Source organism: Artibeus jamaicensis, unplaced genomic scaffold (genome assembly GCF_021234435.1).
Source record: "Artibeus jamaicensis isolate MK-2021 breed Jamaican fruit bat unplaced genomic scaffold, CSHL_Jam_final scaffold_916, whole genome shotgun sequence".
NCBI lineage: Eukaryota > Metazoa > Chordata > Mammalia > Chiroptera > Phyllostomidae > Artibeus > Artibeus jamaicensis.
Genome location: NW_026522059.1, coordinates 5,440,518 through 5,455,775, shown reverse-complemented (window position 1 = coordinate 5,455,775; position 15,258 = coordinate 5,440,518). Strand labels below are relative to the sequence as shown.

General features: G+C 51.9%; 1 protein-coding gene across 2 annotated transcripts in view; it reads right to left on the bottom strand.

Annotated features, from left to right (window-relative positions):
* Window positions 1-10,546, bottom strand: part of DNAAF11 (dynein axonemal assembly factor 11) — a 56,157-nt gene extending 45,611 nt beyond the window's left edge. For both annotated transcript variants that reach the window (XM_037166753.2, XM_053661094.1), the window contains exons 1-3: window positions 10,452-10,546; window positions 5,025-5,192; window positions 698-775 (exon numbers count right to left, since the gene is read on the bottom strand). In XM_037166753.2, coding sequence (XP_037022648.2) covers window positions 698-775; window positions 5,025-5,192; window positions 10,452-10,461 — 256 coding nt within the window. In that variant the 5' untranslated portion in view covers window positions 10,462-10,546. The remainder of the gene's footprint in view (window positions 1-697; window positions 776-5,024; window positions 5,193-10,451) is intronic.
* Between the last annotated feature and the right edge of the window lie 4,712 nt (window positions 10,547-15,258).

Genomic DNA, 15,258 nt, shown 5'->3' with positions numbered 1-15,258 from the left:
TAGGCTACAGTCTACCACAACCTAAGGAAAATCCTCCCTATCTTAGCTCTTGGCAGATGGGGGTGGGGTGGCCCTGCGCTCGGCCACCCCGTGCCTGCCCTGTGCACAGAGCCTGCACGGCCCAGCGAGGGACTGGACGCGGAAACCCAGCCTGCCAACCACGGCACAGCCCACACCAGCCACCGGATCCACCAAATCCTGTGTGGCTGTGAACAGACACCGACTGCTCCCAGACACTTAGAAGAAACCAACAGCAGGAACTAGAAGCCCCCGGAGTAAAACAGGAAACCTTCTGGGATGTAGAACAAGACAAGGAGGTTTAGGGAAGGAATGCAGGTTGAAAGGCGTGGAGGGTCGATGTGGTACACCCCAAATATGTTTAAAACAGGTCTGAGGGAAGACCCGAGAAAACAGAGGTGACGGGTGTGTCTACAGTCTTCGACCTGGTGACGATTTCAAGAGTGTGTACCTGTGTCGGAACTCCTCAAACCTGTACGTGAAGCGTGTGCCAGTCCTTGTGTGTCAGGTATACCTCAATAAAGCCACTATTTAAAGAGAATAATTGTGCTCAAAGGACACCGTCGAGAAAGTTGATCGGAAAACCCGCAAAAATGAGAGGATATATTGTTTAACTCATACTGTTTACATGAAATCCTCAATCTCTATTCTAATTAGCAAAATAAGATAAAACACTTACCTTCCAGATTTTCAATTTTTTCAATGTTGTTTAAAGCTAAATTCAAATATTCAAGTTTCTTCAGCTTGCTAACATTTTCTGAAATATACAAATAATGTAATTAACCTTCGAGATAAAAGCCGTGTTTACATAACTCACTGTGAGGGCGATAAAGAGGATCTAAGAATGACTCTGGTTGCCGAGGCCTCGTGGGGCTTTGCATGCACCCAGCCACGCCCGCACCCCCCACACACACTGTAGGTTGGCTTTGCCACGGCCACGCCTCCTCCAGCCTTTCTGGGAGTCTGCTCTGCTCGTGTTTCTGTCCTGCCCCACCTCCAGGGGTCAGGATTGCATGGCAATCCCACGTCCCTCGCCAGCGACAGCTCAGGGGCTCCGGCTGGAGTCCGCAGGCCCACGGCAGTCTCCTGGCAACGCGTGATGCGGGAGAGGGCAGGCTGCCCAGTGCCCCCAACCAGAGGACGGGGGAAGATCAGCTTCATGCTTGGGACCACCTTCCTCTTTTTCTGTTGGCTGATAGAAAAAGAAGGAAGTGTTGCCCCTACGGATTCGCACGTCATCCTGTGACCAGGAGGGACCAGCTCTAGGACGAAGCCCATCGTGGCTGGCAGAGCAGAGAGAAGGAATGGAGCAGCCCCGAGAAGAGGCCTGCCCCGTCTGTCTCTAGACTCATCACTGGGTGGGATACTAGGTGTCCTCACTGGAAAGCCACGCTGAATCGAGTTTTCCTTTACTTAAAGCCCGAGTCATGCTGATAAAGGACTATCGTTTTTAAGAAATATGAAAACCCATACAGGCAAAACAACAACCACAAGTCAGTCAAGAAATCAATGTAGGATGGGGCCTTTTAAAAACAGCTAACAGTACCGTGACTAGTGTGGCTCAGTGGACTGAGTGCCGGCCTGTGAATCGAAGGGTCGCTGGTTCGATGCCCAGTCAGGGCACATGCCTGGGCTGCAGGCAGGGCTCCCACTAGAGGGTGTGTGAGAGAAACACACTGATGTTTCTCTCCCTCTCTTTCTCCTTCCCTTCCCCTCTCTCTAAAAATAAATAAAATATTTTAAAAATAAATAAATAAAAACAGCTAACATGGCCAAGTACTTATTATGTGCCATGTAATTTTCTAAGCATTTTGCATATATTATGTCATGAATCCTCATAACGACCCTATAAGGTAAACACTCTATTACTACCTCCCGCTCACAAATGAGAACACTTAGGTGTGAAGAACTAACCCATTTGCTGCAGGCGAAGTGGGAGAGTCAGAACACTTGGCTGGGGGGCCTGGCAGTGAATCACGACGCCACACCTGGAAAGAGCGGTCCCTTCTATGACGACGGGAGTGTGAAAACCCCACCAGGAAATGCGTGGCCGGGCAGCCCCGCTTCCAGAGACACCCCTCTGCCCACCGCTCAGGGGTGGTACAGAGATCAAGTACGATTACTTATAATCACCACCCTGTCATCCTGTCTCACTTACAATTTACAAAAGATTCTATATGTTGCCACAACCCAAGAATAACACTTTTCCCCTTTAAGTCTCAGTTGACTCATTTTTTTCACAATGAGAATTTTAGAAAAAATTCCTCAAGCGTCTCTCGGCGGTTTGATTATCCTGAGTAACACTGACGTTCAGGGAAGGTTCTCTAGGCAACATCTGAGCATTCAATAGGCGACAGATTTGTGGAGCTCTGAGTGCCAGGGTTTTGATAGACAGGAGTGTCTAGTCTGCATCCTGAGCAAAAACACCCGAAGTTAACATTGTTACAATTGCCAGCCCACCACAGAATACCTCTTCTTTCCCCCACGCTGGTGACACATAGAACCCTCTAAATGCTAAAAGAGTCACCCTGTAGAAAAATAAAGTTCAGATTTGTTCCAGAAGGATGTCCTAAATTAACCGAAGAGCAATGGGCCAAAGGGCCAGGACAGAACACGTTTCACAAGTAACACGTTTCCTAAGTAACAGTGTGTAGAGCATCGGCAGCAGGGAGGGCGTCTGAGCGTCCTGGCCCAAACCACGCTGGAAGCCGTTGTCACCAGCTGCCATAACCAGACCTTTCCCTCCCCGACTCAAGCGGCTCGGGGGCTCCCAACTCCTCCCCACACCAGGCTCCCTGGAAGGTCACTACAAATGGAGACCACGCTGGGAGCCTACGCCCACAGATTCTGAGTCCGGAGGTCTGGGGTGGGGCCTGGGGGTGTCCCAGAGGGTCCTCGGCTCACTCCTGGACCAACACGAAGCCTTCCCCCCAGACCCGCCGGTCTCTCCCAGTGAGGAGCAGAGCTTCAGGAAACACAGCCGTTTTGCAGACTTCCACCTCCGGGGCACGGGAGCAGGTCCGGGCCCCAGAGAAACAGTTGTACTCGCTAAACAAGTGCCTGAGTGCGTGTGGGTGGAGCAGCCCTGACAACCCCCATTATCGCAATTCAGAAGGGCGTTTAATTGAAGAACACTTGGGAAGCAAGCATGTAGGCCCTCTCGGAGCTCTGGAAGGGACAGAAATACTACGCTGCTAATTAGTCATTGTGGCGGGCGCAGCTGCACAGACTAAAATTTCGGGAACCCTTTTGGACCTGAGCGATGAGGGCGGCCCTCCCGTGCCCCTGGCATGAAGCGGGGGTTGTCTGTAACAACCTCTTAGCGGAGAGATGCGCCAGTTCTGAATTTCTGATAGTCAGAGATGCCGGAAATAACTTTCTGGAGAAATGTAAAGAACTCTGATAAATCTTCCCCCCTGAATGATGCAAATTCTGGGGTTTCTGGAACCTTCCGGCATTCGGGATGACCCACCAAACCCGAGGCGACCACGTCACCCAGGGCTGCTCCGCCCCAGCTACACTGGCGTTTGGGGCCTGGTGCCTCCTGTGTGTGGTACCGTCCTGGGGCGGTCGGCAGGGTCCCTGGCCTCCCCACACTGCCTGACATTAGCAGCCCCCACCCCGTTCAACACACACACACACACACATACACTATGACAACAAAACGTCTCCAGACAAGGCCACTCGGCCCTGTGGAGGTCTCCTGCACATGACAGTGGAAAGTGAAACCTGACTTAGAAGCTGGCCTCTGGGTTCCAGCGCCACGACCCACGGGGTCCCGCTCACTCACCCGTCAACCCTGACCCCAGCCCTTCTCCTCCAACTCTGTTCCAGGTGCTCCCTTCCGCGCTGACCTTCCCTGGCCTTGCCTGGGGCACCCCCGGGTCAACAGCACTATCAACCATGGCAGCAGCTGTCATCTCCCGAGCCAGTACGGTGCTACCTGCAGTGGTTCCTGTAGCCCAGGGACCGCTTCAGCCTGCGAGGTGTTACGATCCCCGCTTCACACACGAGGCTGAGCCTCCACGACGTCCCCATCCGACCTCACTCCACAAGGTTTCTAAGCGGAGGAGGCGGAGCTCACACCCAGGTCTACCTGACGGCAGAGCCCGTTCCTGCTCTAACCCCTAAGTGACACCGGTGTTCTCTGAGTGCTGGGGGACGCTGCTCCTGTTTCCATGTGGCAGGACCCCTGTTAGAATGACTCCACAGGCCTCCCTCCCTGCTGCGTTAACTCACTGTTGGCCGGGTGGGGCGGCGGAGGACCAACTTGTCCCATGGATGGATGAATTGGGAGAAGGCAACGCACATGCCCTGACCCGCCCTCTCTCCTGGCTTCTGGGACCTCCCTGCAATGGAGGGCACAGGGTCCCCTCCGGCTGCTGCCATCAAGCAAGGGCCCGGGCACTGGTAAGGGAACCCGTGGTGGTTTCCTGCTGCTGCTCGGATAGGGTGGAAGCCCACTGGGCCGTCAGCCTCAACCACGTTTTCTAGAGGGTTTTGTCCGTCATGGTGCTCATATTCCGGTCTTCATCCCCCTGACTCCTCTGTTCACCTTTCATTCCTTTCCAAACTGGTCCAGTAAACAAAGACATAATCATCAAAGCCCCCCAACACCCAACTCTAAGCACTGTGCCTTCCTTGCGAATAAACACCCACCACACATCGGGCAGAACTGGCCACCCCAGGCTGCGGCAGCCTGAGGAGGACTCACTCGGTCCCCACAAAACCCTTCCCGTCTTCCGGAGGATGTGAAGCCCAGGCAGGCACCTGGATCACGTCCTCTCCTCCCTGGCCAACTTCTCAAAAACCCAGTTATGTACGAGCAGGTCACCGAACGTGCCCCCACCTTGAACGCCCCCCTCCTCCTCCATGGGAAGGTTCCACACGCAGCCCCGGGCAATTCTCTCTGAGCCACCGCCTTCCTCCGAGAATGCACCGCCTTCCCCAGGTTCTCCCACCCACAGGGTCCCAGAAGCCGCGAGAACAGAGGCCCGAACACTCACCGATCTTCCCGATGAGATTGTTCTGCAGGTAGAGGATTTTCAAGTCCCGGCACCACCTGTCCAGGTGCTCCAGCCTTTCTATCTCCTGCTGGTGCAGGGAGAGCTCCTCCAAGGAGAAGATCACGCAGTCGTTGTGCTCGGCGTTCCGTCTGATGAGGTCTTCTGTGACTGAGAGAACACGCGTTACACACCCCGCACCTCGGGGTCCTCGCCGGGTTATTGCATCATCCACACGTGGGTCTTTCTCGGCGGTGAAACGCCGATTTCCAGGCCCAGGGGATTTTCCAAAGGAAAGCGCCCCGGGAAGTGCTGCCCCCTGCTGGAGGTCCTGTGGAACCACGATGGGGTCAGAGGGAACAGACGCGAAGATGCCAGTTTTGTCTCCAGAGCAGGGTCTTGTGCGGATGGAGACAGGGTTGATGGGTAATGACTACAAGACTGTTGATAGGGAATCTTGTGGCTCTAAGTGAGCTCCACAAACCCATGGATGAGGGAGGGCGGATTTCTGGGTCCTTGCTACCATCAGAGCTAGAATCCATGGGGCCAGAAGGACGTGCCCAACCAGAGCCCCTGCCTGGCCCTCCAGACCATGCCCCGGGTACGGGAGCAGTGAAATTCTCTAGCCAAGCTGCCCCACGCCTGCTCCAAACCCTGCACCAGCCGCGGCTCCAGGCTCATTCCTAAAGACAGACTGACTGCACCAGGGATGCATCCCTCTTCCAGGGGTGTCCGAGGAGCAGCTGTTTTCCGGGGATGTGGGTGGTTTGGTGTGTAGGCAGTATCCACCTTCATACATGGACATGGGGGGCCAGGATAGAGCCCAGCCAGGGGAGGGGGGGACGACAGAGGGGGAGGGGTGGGCCAGGGAGCCAGCTCCTCCAGCAGCCCTACCCGCCACGGACCCTGAGGAGTCTGAGAAACACGTACTAAATATAGCCCTCTGGGTTTTCACGAAGGCATTCTTCTAGAGAGGAAAACATATTGGGCAGTTCGATTGCAACTTGATACATGGTCCTGCACTGATATTCTTTCCCAGACCAGATGCCCAGGTGCCTGGGAAGGCCCAGCGGGGTATCCACGTGGAAGGTCTGAACCTAACTGAACTCCACAGGAGCTGTGGCTGCAGGCGTGGTTAAGTCGGATGTGATGGGGGGGTTCTGAAAGCATTCTGTTAGGCATCACTTGGTCCCCAGCCTGGTGGCTGCATCAGCGTTTGCTCAGCCCACAGAAGGCTCCCTGGGTCTTGGGGACACTACAGGTATCAGCCCCCTCAGCTCTGCGGTCTGAAAGGTTCTTCTGATGTATCCAAACCTAAAGTCTTGCAGGTTCTTCCCACGGCTGACCAAGTTCCTACTGGTACCAAATACCCTTCTTATGTTCTCTTGCTCCACCTTTGTTCAAATTAAAAAGCACTCTTTTTATAATGCTATCACATGTGTGAATTTGATCATTTCCATGCAGTTGTCAAATCTTTGCTTTGGGGGGCACATAGCTAATAGGAAGGAATGATGTTGATTCATATCTCCCGATCATGAGAATTAAGACAATAATCACTATTAGTTGAAAAGGGTGCGGGGCAGGGGAATCTCCCTACCGGAAATAACTAGTTTGCACACAGGCGCACACCAGGGCGAGGAGGGGCTCAGAGTTCGTTCAGCACAACAGGGAAGCCTGCTCAACAGCAACCATACATAATTAGCATAGGTTGAGAAAACAAAACCAAAACGGAGAATCACAGGAGCCAGTAAACGGGGAAGGCCTTGAATTGCCCAGGGGCCCTTTTCTGAACCCTGCTATATTAGGCACGCTGTTGGGGAACACGCCGTTGGTAGCACTCGAGAAATGGTTGGGACACAGCACGGCCTTGCCTGTAGTGCCAAAACCGGGGTCCCCAAGAAGAAACCGGTCGGGATATTCCACATGCTGTATGGAGATGATAGGGTTTCGTGCTTTTCAATGCGAAAGCGCTTTGCAGTTTTATTTACCCTGTAATTTAGATCAAACGTTCTTTAACCCCAAGGAGCGCTGTTCACCTTTAGAGAGTCCTACTCTAAATGGTAAAGCACTGTGTTTACAAGAAATCAAGGGATTTAAAATGCTCTGGAAGCATTCATATGGCATCGCAGGCCTATTTCAAGAGAGGTGGTTTACAATGCCTATTGTTTGGTAAGAAGAACACGCTGAGGCATTGCGTGCAACATGTTTTCGCTTCCTTATTTTGGAAAAATGTAAATAGCAAAACGCAGGACTTTGCTGGATTCTGAGCGATGTCTCAGCCACAGAAGGTCCAAGCCAATGTCACACGACTGGACGAATGAGTGGACCACTGACTGTGCTAACGGCTTTAGCTGCAGCTTCCTACTTCTCTCACTGAAAGAATTCCGCTGAGGAATCCAGGGATTTCACCAAAATTGATCAGCTAGCCGAGGGGTCCTTTCAAATCCTTGCTATGATGGGATTCTGATACCCTGAGGGAGTGTCAGTGAAATGACTTGTGGGTGGGGGAGCAGAGGGCCGAGGGCGGCATGTGGGGGGTTGCCACGCTGGGCTGGTTTCCACAAAGCTTTTTGGCGTGACGAGCGTTTCAGAAACCCCCCGAGCCAGCAACTTAGCGTCCGTTCCTTCAAGCTTTAGACAACGCTTTGTGAACAGCCCTCTGTTTCTCGCTGGATTAGAACGAAATCAATAATATACGTTTGTGGCAGCTTTTGCAGAATGTTTAAAACATCTCTAAAGACCTAGCAGATACATACAGGGATGGGCAAAAGCAGGCTTACTGCTGTTCGTGTGGAAAATAATACAATAATTAGTAAATAATAGTACAAGAATAAACCGTGTTTTGCATGCTCACAGCTGTAAACCCGCTTTTGCTGCACCCTGTACATGAAATAGAGATTTAATAGAAATTAAGGGGTCACAAATAAGTGGTTACCTCTTGAAGCGTCTAACGACTCTTCTTTCTCTACTTTTTTAAAAGAAACTCTTAAAAACAGGACGATTCATTCGGCCTGCCTTTCCCTGCTGTGTTAGCGCAATGCGCGCTATTGGAAACATCAGTCAAGTGCAGTTGGGCAACGATGGAAGTCCACACCGCAGCGTGCACTACGGGAGGCGCGATCAGTGCTACTGAGCGACAAGAGGGAGGTCAAAAGAGGCCTCAGGGAGAAGCCTGAGCTGAATCTGGCGCTGGGAGGCGATGTCTGCGGACAGGAAAGGGCAGCCCGGCTGCCGCACCTGCCAGGCTGTGCCGCAGGTTGCCCCTGCAGCTCTGGAAGAGCAACTCCTCCTGCTGGGCCTTCTGCCAGCAGACAGCCCCCAGCTGCCCGCCTTCTTCGGAAGTCACTTCAGATGAAGACACCTCAGCAGAGGTCACGCCCTTCCCCAGCAAAGCCCATCTCCAGTGGTCGGTTGCCATGGGGCTACAAAGGCCCATCCTCTCACCCCAGCTTGCGATGGCTCCCGTTGCAAGTTTAGAGTTCCTTGCAAGTGTCCCGTTAGCTAGCCAAAGCCTTTGTTAAGATGCATCACAAATTCCCTCTCCAGCCAACCTCTCTTTCTTCCCAGCCACCAGTAACACTCCCCAGGAAACCTCCTGCATACCGCTCTCCATGCAAAGTCTGCTTCCTGGGGAGCTCACCCTGGAAGACTTAATGCCGGAAGTGATCCCAAATGCAGAGGCCAAGACAGGACTTTGAAATCAGATTCCCTGATGCCCAGGTGGCAACGAGGACACCGACCATTACTGCTGGGTAGATATTATGATGAAGGGCAAGGTCGAAGTGACAGCCAGTGACAGTGGGGTTTACCCACGGAGAGAAGGTTAACAGAACATTACACCACTAAGGACAATATAGATGGGCAGCCATCAACGATACTCCTCAGCCTGAACAATCAACATGCAAGGGTCAATGACCTGAGGGAGAAGGACATCTCCTCCATAAAAATTCACAGGTTCCTGTCCAGGTTCCAGGCCTTCGCCTGTTCTTGGACCTGAAACTAAGGTTGCCAGATTTGGGGGGTGGAGAATATATATGTCTACACATACATACACATACACACATTGTCCTGTATTTTACCTGACAACCCACTGACTGAAAGAGAGGCTGGGTCCCCAAAGGGAAGGCCTCTGCAACACCCTAACAAGACTTCATGGCAATGATACCTCCAGTCCTTTAAAAAACTAAGTGATGGCCACTACTTGAATAATCATAGGCTGGGAAAGGGGCTCGAGCTGACAAGAACGCCTACAAACGCAAAGCATTGTGCAGGTATCCTTATTAGAATGGGGACACGTCGGGGACATCGTCCAGGTTAATAAGTGCGGTCACACCCACGTGCAACGTGCAGTGAGCCCACAGTTTGTTAATCCATGAATAAGTGTAAATGTTGGAGAATAGTTGGGTTGTTTCTTTTTGTCCTTACTATGAGGAGAGCAGTTGCTGTGAAGAGACACATACAAGCCTTTGTGTGGACAAAGGTTTCCCCTTTTCATTGGTAATATCCAGGGGTAAAATGAGTGGGTCACAGGACAGAAAGAAAATTTTCATTTAATTTTTTACGACTGTCTGTCGAATTTTTTCCTATTGTTTTACTAGTGTGTATGAGAGAAAATAGCAGTACCTGGTTTAGGAAATGGGGTGGTCACATTTACAAATTACCCGCACCCTTCGCTGCCAGGATGTCAGCTCTTCCACAACAGAAATCGCGTCATCTAGCACCAAGTCCCTTGGCTTTAGAACAGTAACCGTAACACTTTTTACAATAAGTGATCGATTAGGTCGGACTGCACCAAGTCGCCTTTCAGGGAGGACAAATAAGGTGCCCGCATCAGACGGGTTCCTTCTACTATGTACGGTTCCACCTGACCTGCATCCTGTTAACCCGTCACTTCCCACGGTTCTCTCCGTGTCTTCGAAGCAGCACTTGCACAGCACAATGTCTGCAAAAGATATGGTTCTTGCCTTGTTACTGTCTTGGAGGTGAGGAGGCTTGGGCCCAAAGGGGTGAAGTCACTGGCTCCTAGACAGCAGGTGGAGCGGGGAGGCTGGACGCGGATCCCTGGACCACCGGGCACACTGCCCTCCCGAACGGGTCTGGGGCTGCGGCTCTGGGACAGCGACGAGCCCGCGACCACACCACAAGCAAGGGCACGCGCGGGCTCAGTGTGTGTGACCCCTGCGCTCCCACCGTCCCTTTGCATCCACCCCACGTGCACCCCATTTCACAGAAGGTGACCCCGAGCCTCTCAGAGGCCAGGCTGCCAGGAGGGTCGGAAGAGGACCTGGCCCAGCTGGGTCTGCACAGGGCGAAGGGACAGGCTGTGCCGCGCTGGGCTCCGGTCAGGGCTGGCGCCGAGGGTCCGAGTGGACCCCGGACGATGGCTGGAAAGGGAAGGATCGAGGACAGAAGGTGGAAGGGAGAGCTTACTCCGGCCCATGGCGCCTCTGCGGTTCGTGTGCCCCGGGAGCCTGACCCAAGATCCCCGGGACTCCCTTTTCTCGTTCCTGCGCGTCCACACGGTCCTTGGGAACCATGGCAACGAGGACTCTACGGAGGCCGCGCGGGACCAGACGGCACCGCCTTCCCAGAGCTCGGAAGGAGCTGGGAGGTGAGACCCCGCGGTGGAGGGAATCGTAGGCGGGGACAGGGCTGTCCCCACTCCAGACCTCGCCAGGTTCCACGACCCCCGCCTGGCCTTCCGCGGGCCGCTTCCCTTCCTCCGAATCAACTGGCCAAGGTGAACCGAGATCCGCACGGGCTCCCTTTTCCTGATGGGATCCACCTCCAAAGCCCCCTAGTCTAGTCTTGTCTCTTGGCCTTCCCTCTACCTTTTTTTTTTCCCCTTTTTGTATTTTATTTAACACCTTCCAGAACCAGGTAATCAGGATTTGACCTTCACTCCATTTACTAGCGGTGAGGCCTTAAACTTCCCGAGCCTCAGTTTCTTCCTCTGTAAGCTGAGTGGTAATAGTAACTTCGAGGATGGTTGTGAAGCTTTAACCAGAAAATTGGAGTGACTGAGAGACACTTTTTTAAAAACAACGGTCTCTCTTCAGAGTCACCGCCCAACACCAATCAGTTTCCTGCCAAACAATTTTCAGAAAACCACACCCACTATCCCCTCCTTCAACTTTCCAAAGCAGCGGTGCTAACGGAGAGTGTAGAAGTCTTCCTCCTGTGGTCTGAATACTCCGCCCACAGTAACCCAAGCCTCCCTCCCAAAGCGCCCGCTGTGCTGCCCCCCAATTCTGGACTAGGAAGGACACCAGTAAACTCATTTCTTCTTGGTTCTGATGGTAGCGCTTTAATGTCTGCGACCTCCCAAGAGTAATTTTGTGTTTAAGTATCATTATTGAAGCCTATTACCGTCTACCCCACTTGCAAAAAGAAAAAAAAAAGGCAATATGTAAAAGATTAAAACAAAAACCTCCTCCCATCCCAATCTTGATATGCGTATATGTTTGCATTTTCAGAGAAGACTCAAGGCAGAGTTGAGTGCAAAGAAAAGGATTCTTTAAGCAGACTCCTGCTCCGAGTTTACTGTGGGCGTTACTAGGGTGTGCAGGAGGAGGTGAGAGCATGGACTGAGGGGAAGAGGCAGGAAAGGCACACCGGTAGAGTGAAGGAGGGACTCACCAGTGTGGGGGAGGGGACAACTGCAGAGACAGCTGCCGAGAAATTTGCCCCCCAGGGTAATGGGGGCCCTTGGGGGAAGGAGGGGGACTGGAATGGTGAGGTTTCAGGCACCGTGCCCCACAGTGGGAGAAGTACTTGGAGCTCAAAGGAGATGCCCAAAAGTTCTCAAACTATAAATGTAGGTAATATCCACCGTTTCCACCCCAAAGCCTGGTTCTGGTCAGCTCACCGTTGTTGGAAGGAGGGCAGTGTGAGGTGGAGAATATGGCCTCTGGGTTCGGAGATACAGTGCAGACCCCCAGATTTATCTTCGTGTGGCATCGCACAGGCGACTCTACCTTCCAGAGCGAACACTCACCATTTCCACACGAAGGTAACAACTCAGACGGTCGTCTTCCGCCCGTGCCCTTGGCAGGTGTGTGCGCTGATGACCCCTGGAAGAGATGACAGGTGACACGCACAAATGCGCCCCTGCGGAAGGGTGCATTGTGACAGCACAGGGCTCCTGGGGCTAAAAAGGACCTGGCTTCTGGCGGGAAGCTGGGCCTGGGGGGTATTCCAGATGGAGAGATAGTTTCTGAGAGACAGAGGCATGAAGTCAAGTCCAGTATAAAGGGCCTCAATGTCTAGGTCAAAAGAGGAAGACAGTCCAGGGCTCTAGAAAGTTCTAGAGAGCAATTTCCACCCAAGGGTCTGATATATTGACACTGAGCTTCTATCCTCACCTTCAGAAAAACTCACTCTTGAACCTGAACCTCACTCTTACTCTCTGGTGGTCACAGGGGCCTTGAGTTTTTCCTGAAAACTTAATGGGGGGGGTCTCTGTTGGTTCCCACACACATTAAACAATGGAACTGTCACCCTGCGTGTGTCCTAGATGCTGCCCAGGTGCTCTGAAGTGCGAGTTAATTCTCACAGCAGCCCTTGGGGATGGGCCGTGTTGCCCTCTGCGTATTACAGGTAAGGAAACTGAGGCCCAGGGGGATTATGTGACCGGGATAGTGGGTCCAGGCTTTGGGGCCCGAACCTGCGTCCTGTGCTGCATCGTTTTCGAGAACGAGAGCTGCTTGAGGGTGGGGAGGGAGTTTGTGTTTCATCTCCGAATCCCAGCTCCCATCCTGCCTCCTGACTCTCATTCCGTGCCCAGTGACTATTTGTTGAATGGCTGAATGAACGAGTTGGTGAGCCCGTCTCCCCAAGATCGTGGCCGTCCCGGATGCAGGGACTGGTGACTTCAGCAGGATCATCACGAAGGTGTTCGTTGTTTAAGGAAACCTCGCAGGCTCCCCTGGAAGGTGCCCCCTTCTTCTGGCCGCTAGACACTTCCTTGTCTTTGGGACCTTTTCACTAAAATCTAGGATAAGAGCTCCTTCCAGGAGCAGGGCTTTGACAGATTGTCACCTCTCTGGTGACACAGAGAAGAGCCTTGGGTAATAAACCAGCAAAACCAGGAATCTCACTTAGTAATTTGTCGTGGGCCAGGCTGGGCTGGTCGCACTATGTCCCTCCTCAAGCCAGCGTCACAGTCACTGTGCTTCTCAGAAACAGAGCACGTGTGGGGCATGAAGGACAGGTGTACAAATGGGCCGTGACTGCCACAGCCCGGTGACTGGGAGGGAAATTGGGGAATCAATCACACGATGTGACAGCTCCAAGCAAAGTCAAGTTCATTTCACTCAAACCGAACGAGACCGTTTAAAGAGTCATGGTGTGTGTCTGTTTATGCAAATCATTATTCAAAATAGACTCCTTTCTTTGGCTCCTGGAAATATAACAAGGCGCGTGCGCTTCCGGAGGAAACTGCTAACTACATGTTTGTGCACAGAAGTGGGAGAAGTAAATCTTGAAGAGGGTGTTTTGAAATTCCAATAACAGCAAAACAGTCTTCCTACTTCTTTTGTGCTGGATAAATTCCAGGGACTTTGCCCTAGAAAGCTATTCTTACTATCTTCACTATTGTACATAATTTAGTATTTGGTGATGAGTAACTAATCCTGTGGCTACAGTATTTACACTAATACTGTGGCCACTGTACTTACATTAATTTTCCTTCAGAAGAGTTTTCTCATTGCAACTTCATGGCAGGCGGACCAGCCCCTCTAGAATTCCAGTCCCCCCTTGTTTCCTCCCTTCTTCCTCCCTTCCTTCCATCCTTCCTTCCGTCAGCAAATATTTATCAAGTGCCTTCCGTACACCAAGCACTGTGACGAATAATGAGACAAATCAAAACTGTATCTCCAAAAACATTAATTCCGCCTTTAATATAATCTGCGAGGATAAACTTGAAAGGAGGCCCCTGGGGAAACTGCGAGTAACTGCCAATTCTGCTAATGATAATAAGTTGATTTTAATTGCTAATATATTCCTAATTACTCTAGTTCTAACCTGTTTACTCGGCTGTCAGTCATCCTCTTTGATTTGTGTTCTTTGTGAAAGACTTTGTCACATCAATCAACCCTTTTCAAGTTGGGTGGCAGCTGCTGGGAGGGACTTCACCTTCCTTGTCACGCAGCTCGGCTGGGCTGGGCACCGTTTGTCCGAAGGCAGAGAGAGACCTTCCCCACAAAATAGTCTAGAATCCATGGCTTTGCATTTCAGCTTAAGAAGAGTAGTATTTTCAAGGCTTTGGTGACCCGAACAAAGAAGACTGACTCGTAGTCTATTCCAAACTCTGTTTTCAGTCTGATCTTCGACCTGTGCGTGTCCTCTCAGCTGCCAAACGTGTAATTGCCAAACAAGTAATTGCTTCAAGTACACAATGCAGTTGGTTTAAAGACCACTAATCTGGGGGGGGGGCATTCGAGGGTCCCACTACCCTGTTCGTTCATATTCCCCTGTAAGTGTGTATTGAGCCCCTAGGGTTGGGGGTAGATTAGTGACCACGACTGGTAAGTTTTGATTACCCAGCAACTTATATACTCATAGGAAGAGACAGACAATAAACAAGTAAACAAATAAATACAACATGAGGTGGTTGCCGATGATATATGTTATGAAAGAAAAGTACATCAACAGAGTAGGTTAGGAGGAGGGATACCTTAGGTAGTCAGAGGAGGTCATGTTCAAGGTGAGGAGTGAGCATGAGAAGGAGCCAGTTAGGGGAGAGCTAAGAGAAGATTTTTGCCGGGGAGAGAGAAAGCAAAGGCTCTCAGACTGGGGAGCACCTGGCCTGTGTGAAAGGAACAGGAAAGGGCAGCTAGGGTGAGGGGCAGATGAGCAAAGAGGAAATGTGGAGGGGAGAGGCAGCTGGAAGGCACACGGTCCTGTAGGAGCGTGTCAGGGGACAGGGTGTGAGTCCAAGTGACAGACGCAGACGGGTGCAGAAGGAAGAGCATGTGAAGACACAGGGGGCCACCCACTAGCCTGGAACAGATCCTTCTCTTATGACCTTCAGAGGAAGCAAATCTACCGCCCCCTCGATCTTGGACTTCTAGCCCCAGAACGCTGAGAAAACAAATTTATGTCGTTTAAGCCCCCAGTTTGCAGCACTTTGCAATAGCAGCTCCAGCAAACTAATGTGGGAATCACGGATGACTCCCCAATTTTGTATTTGGAAAACTGAAAAAGAAAGGTCATGTCTGTCAACTGAGATGGTGGG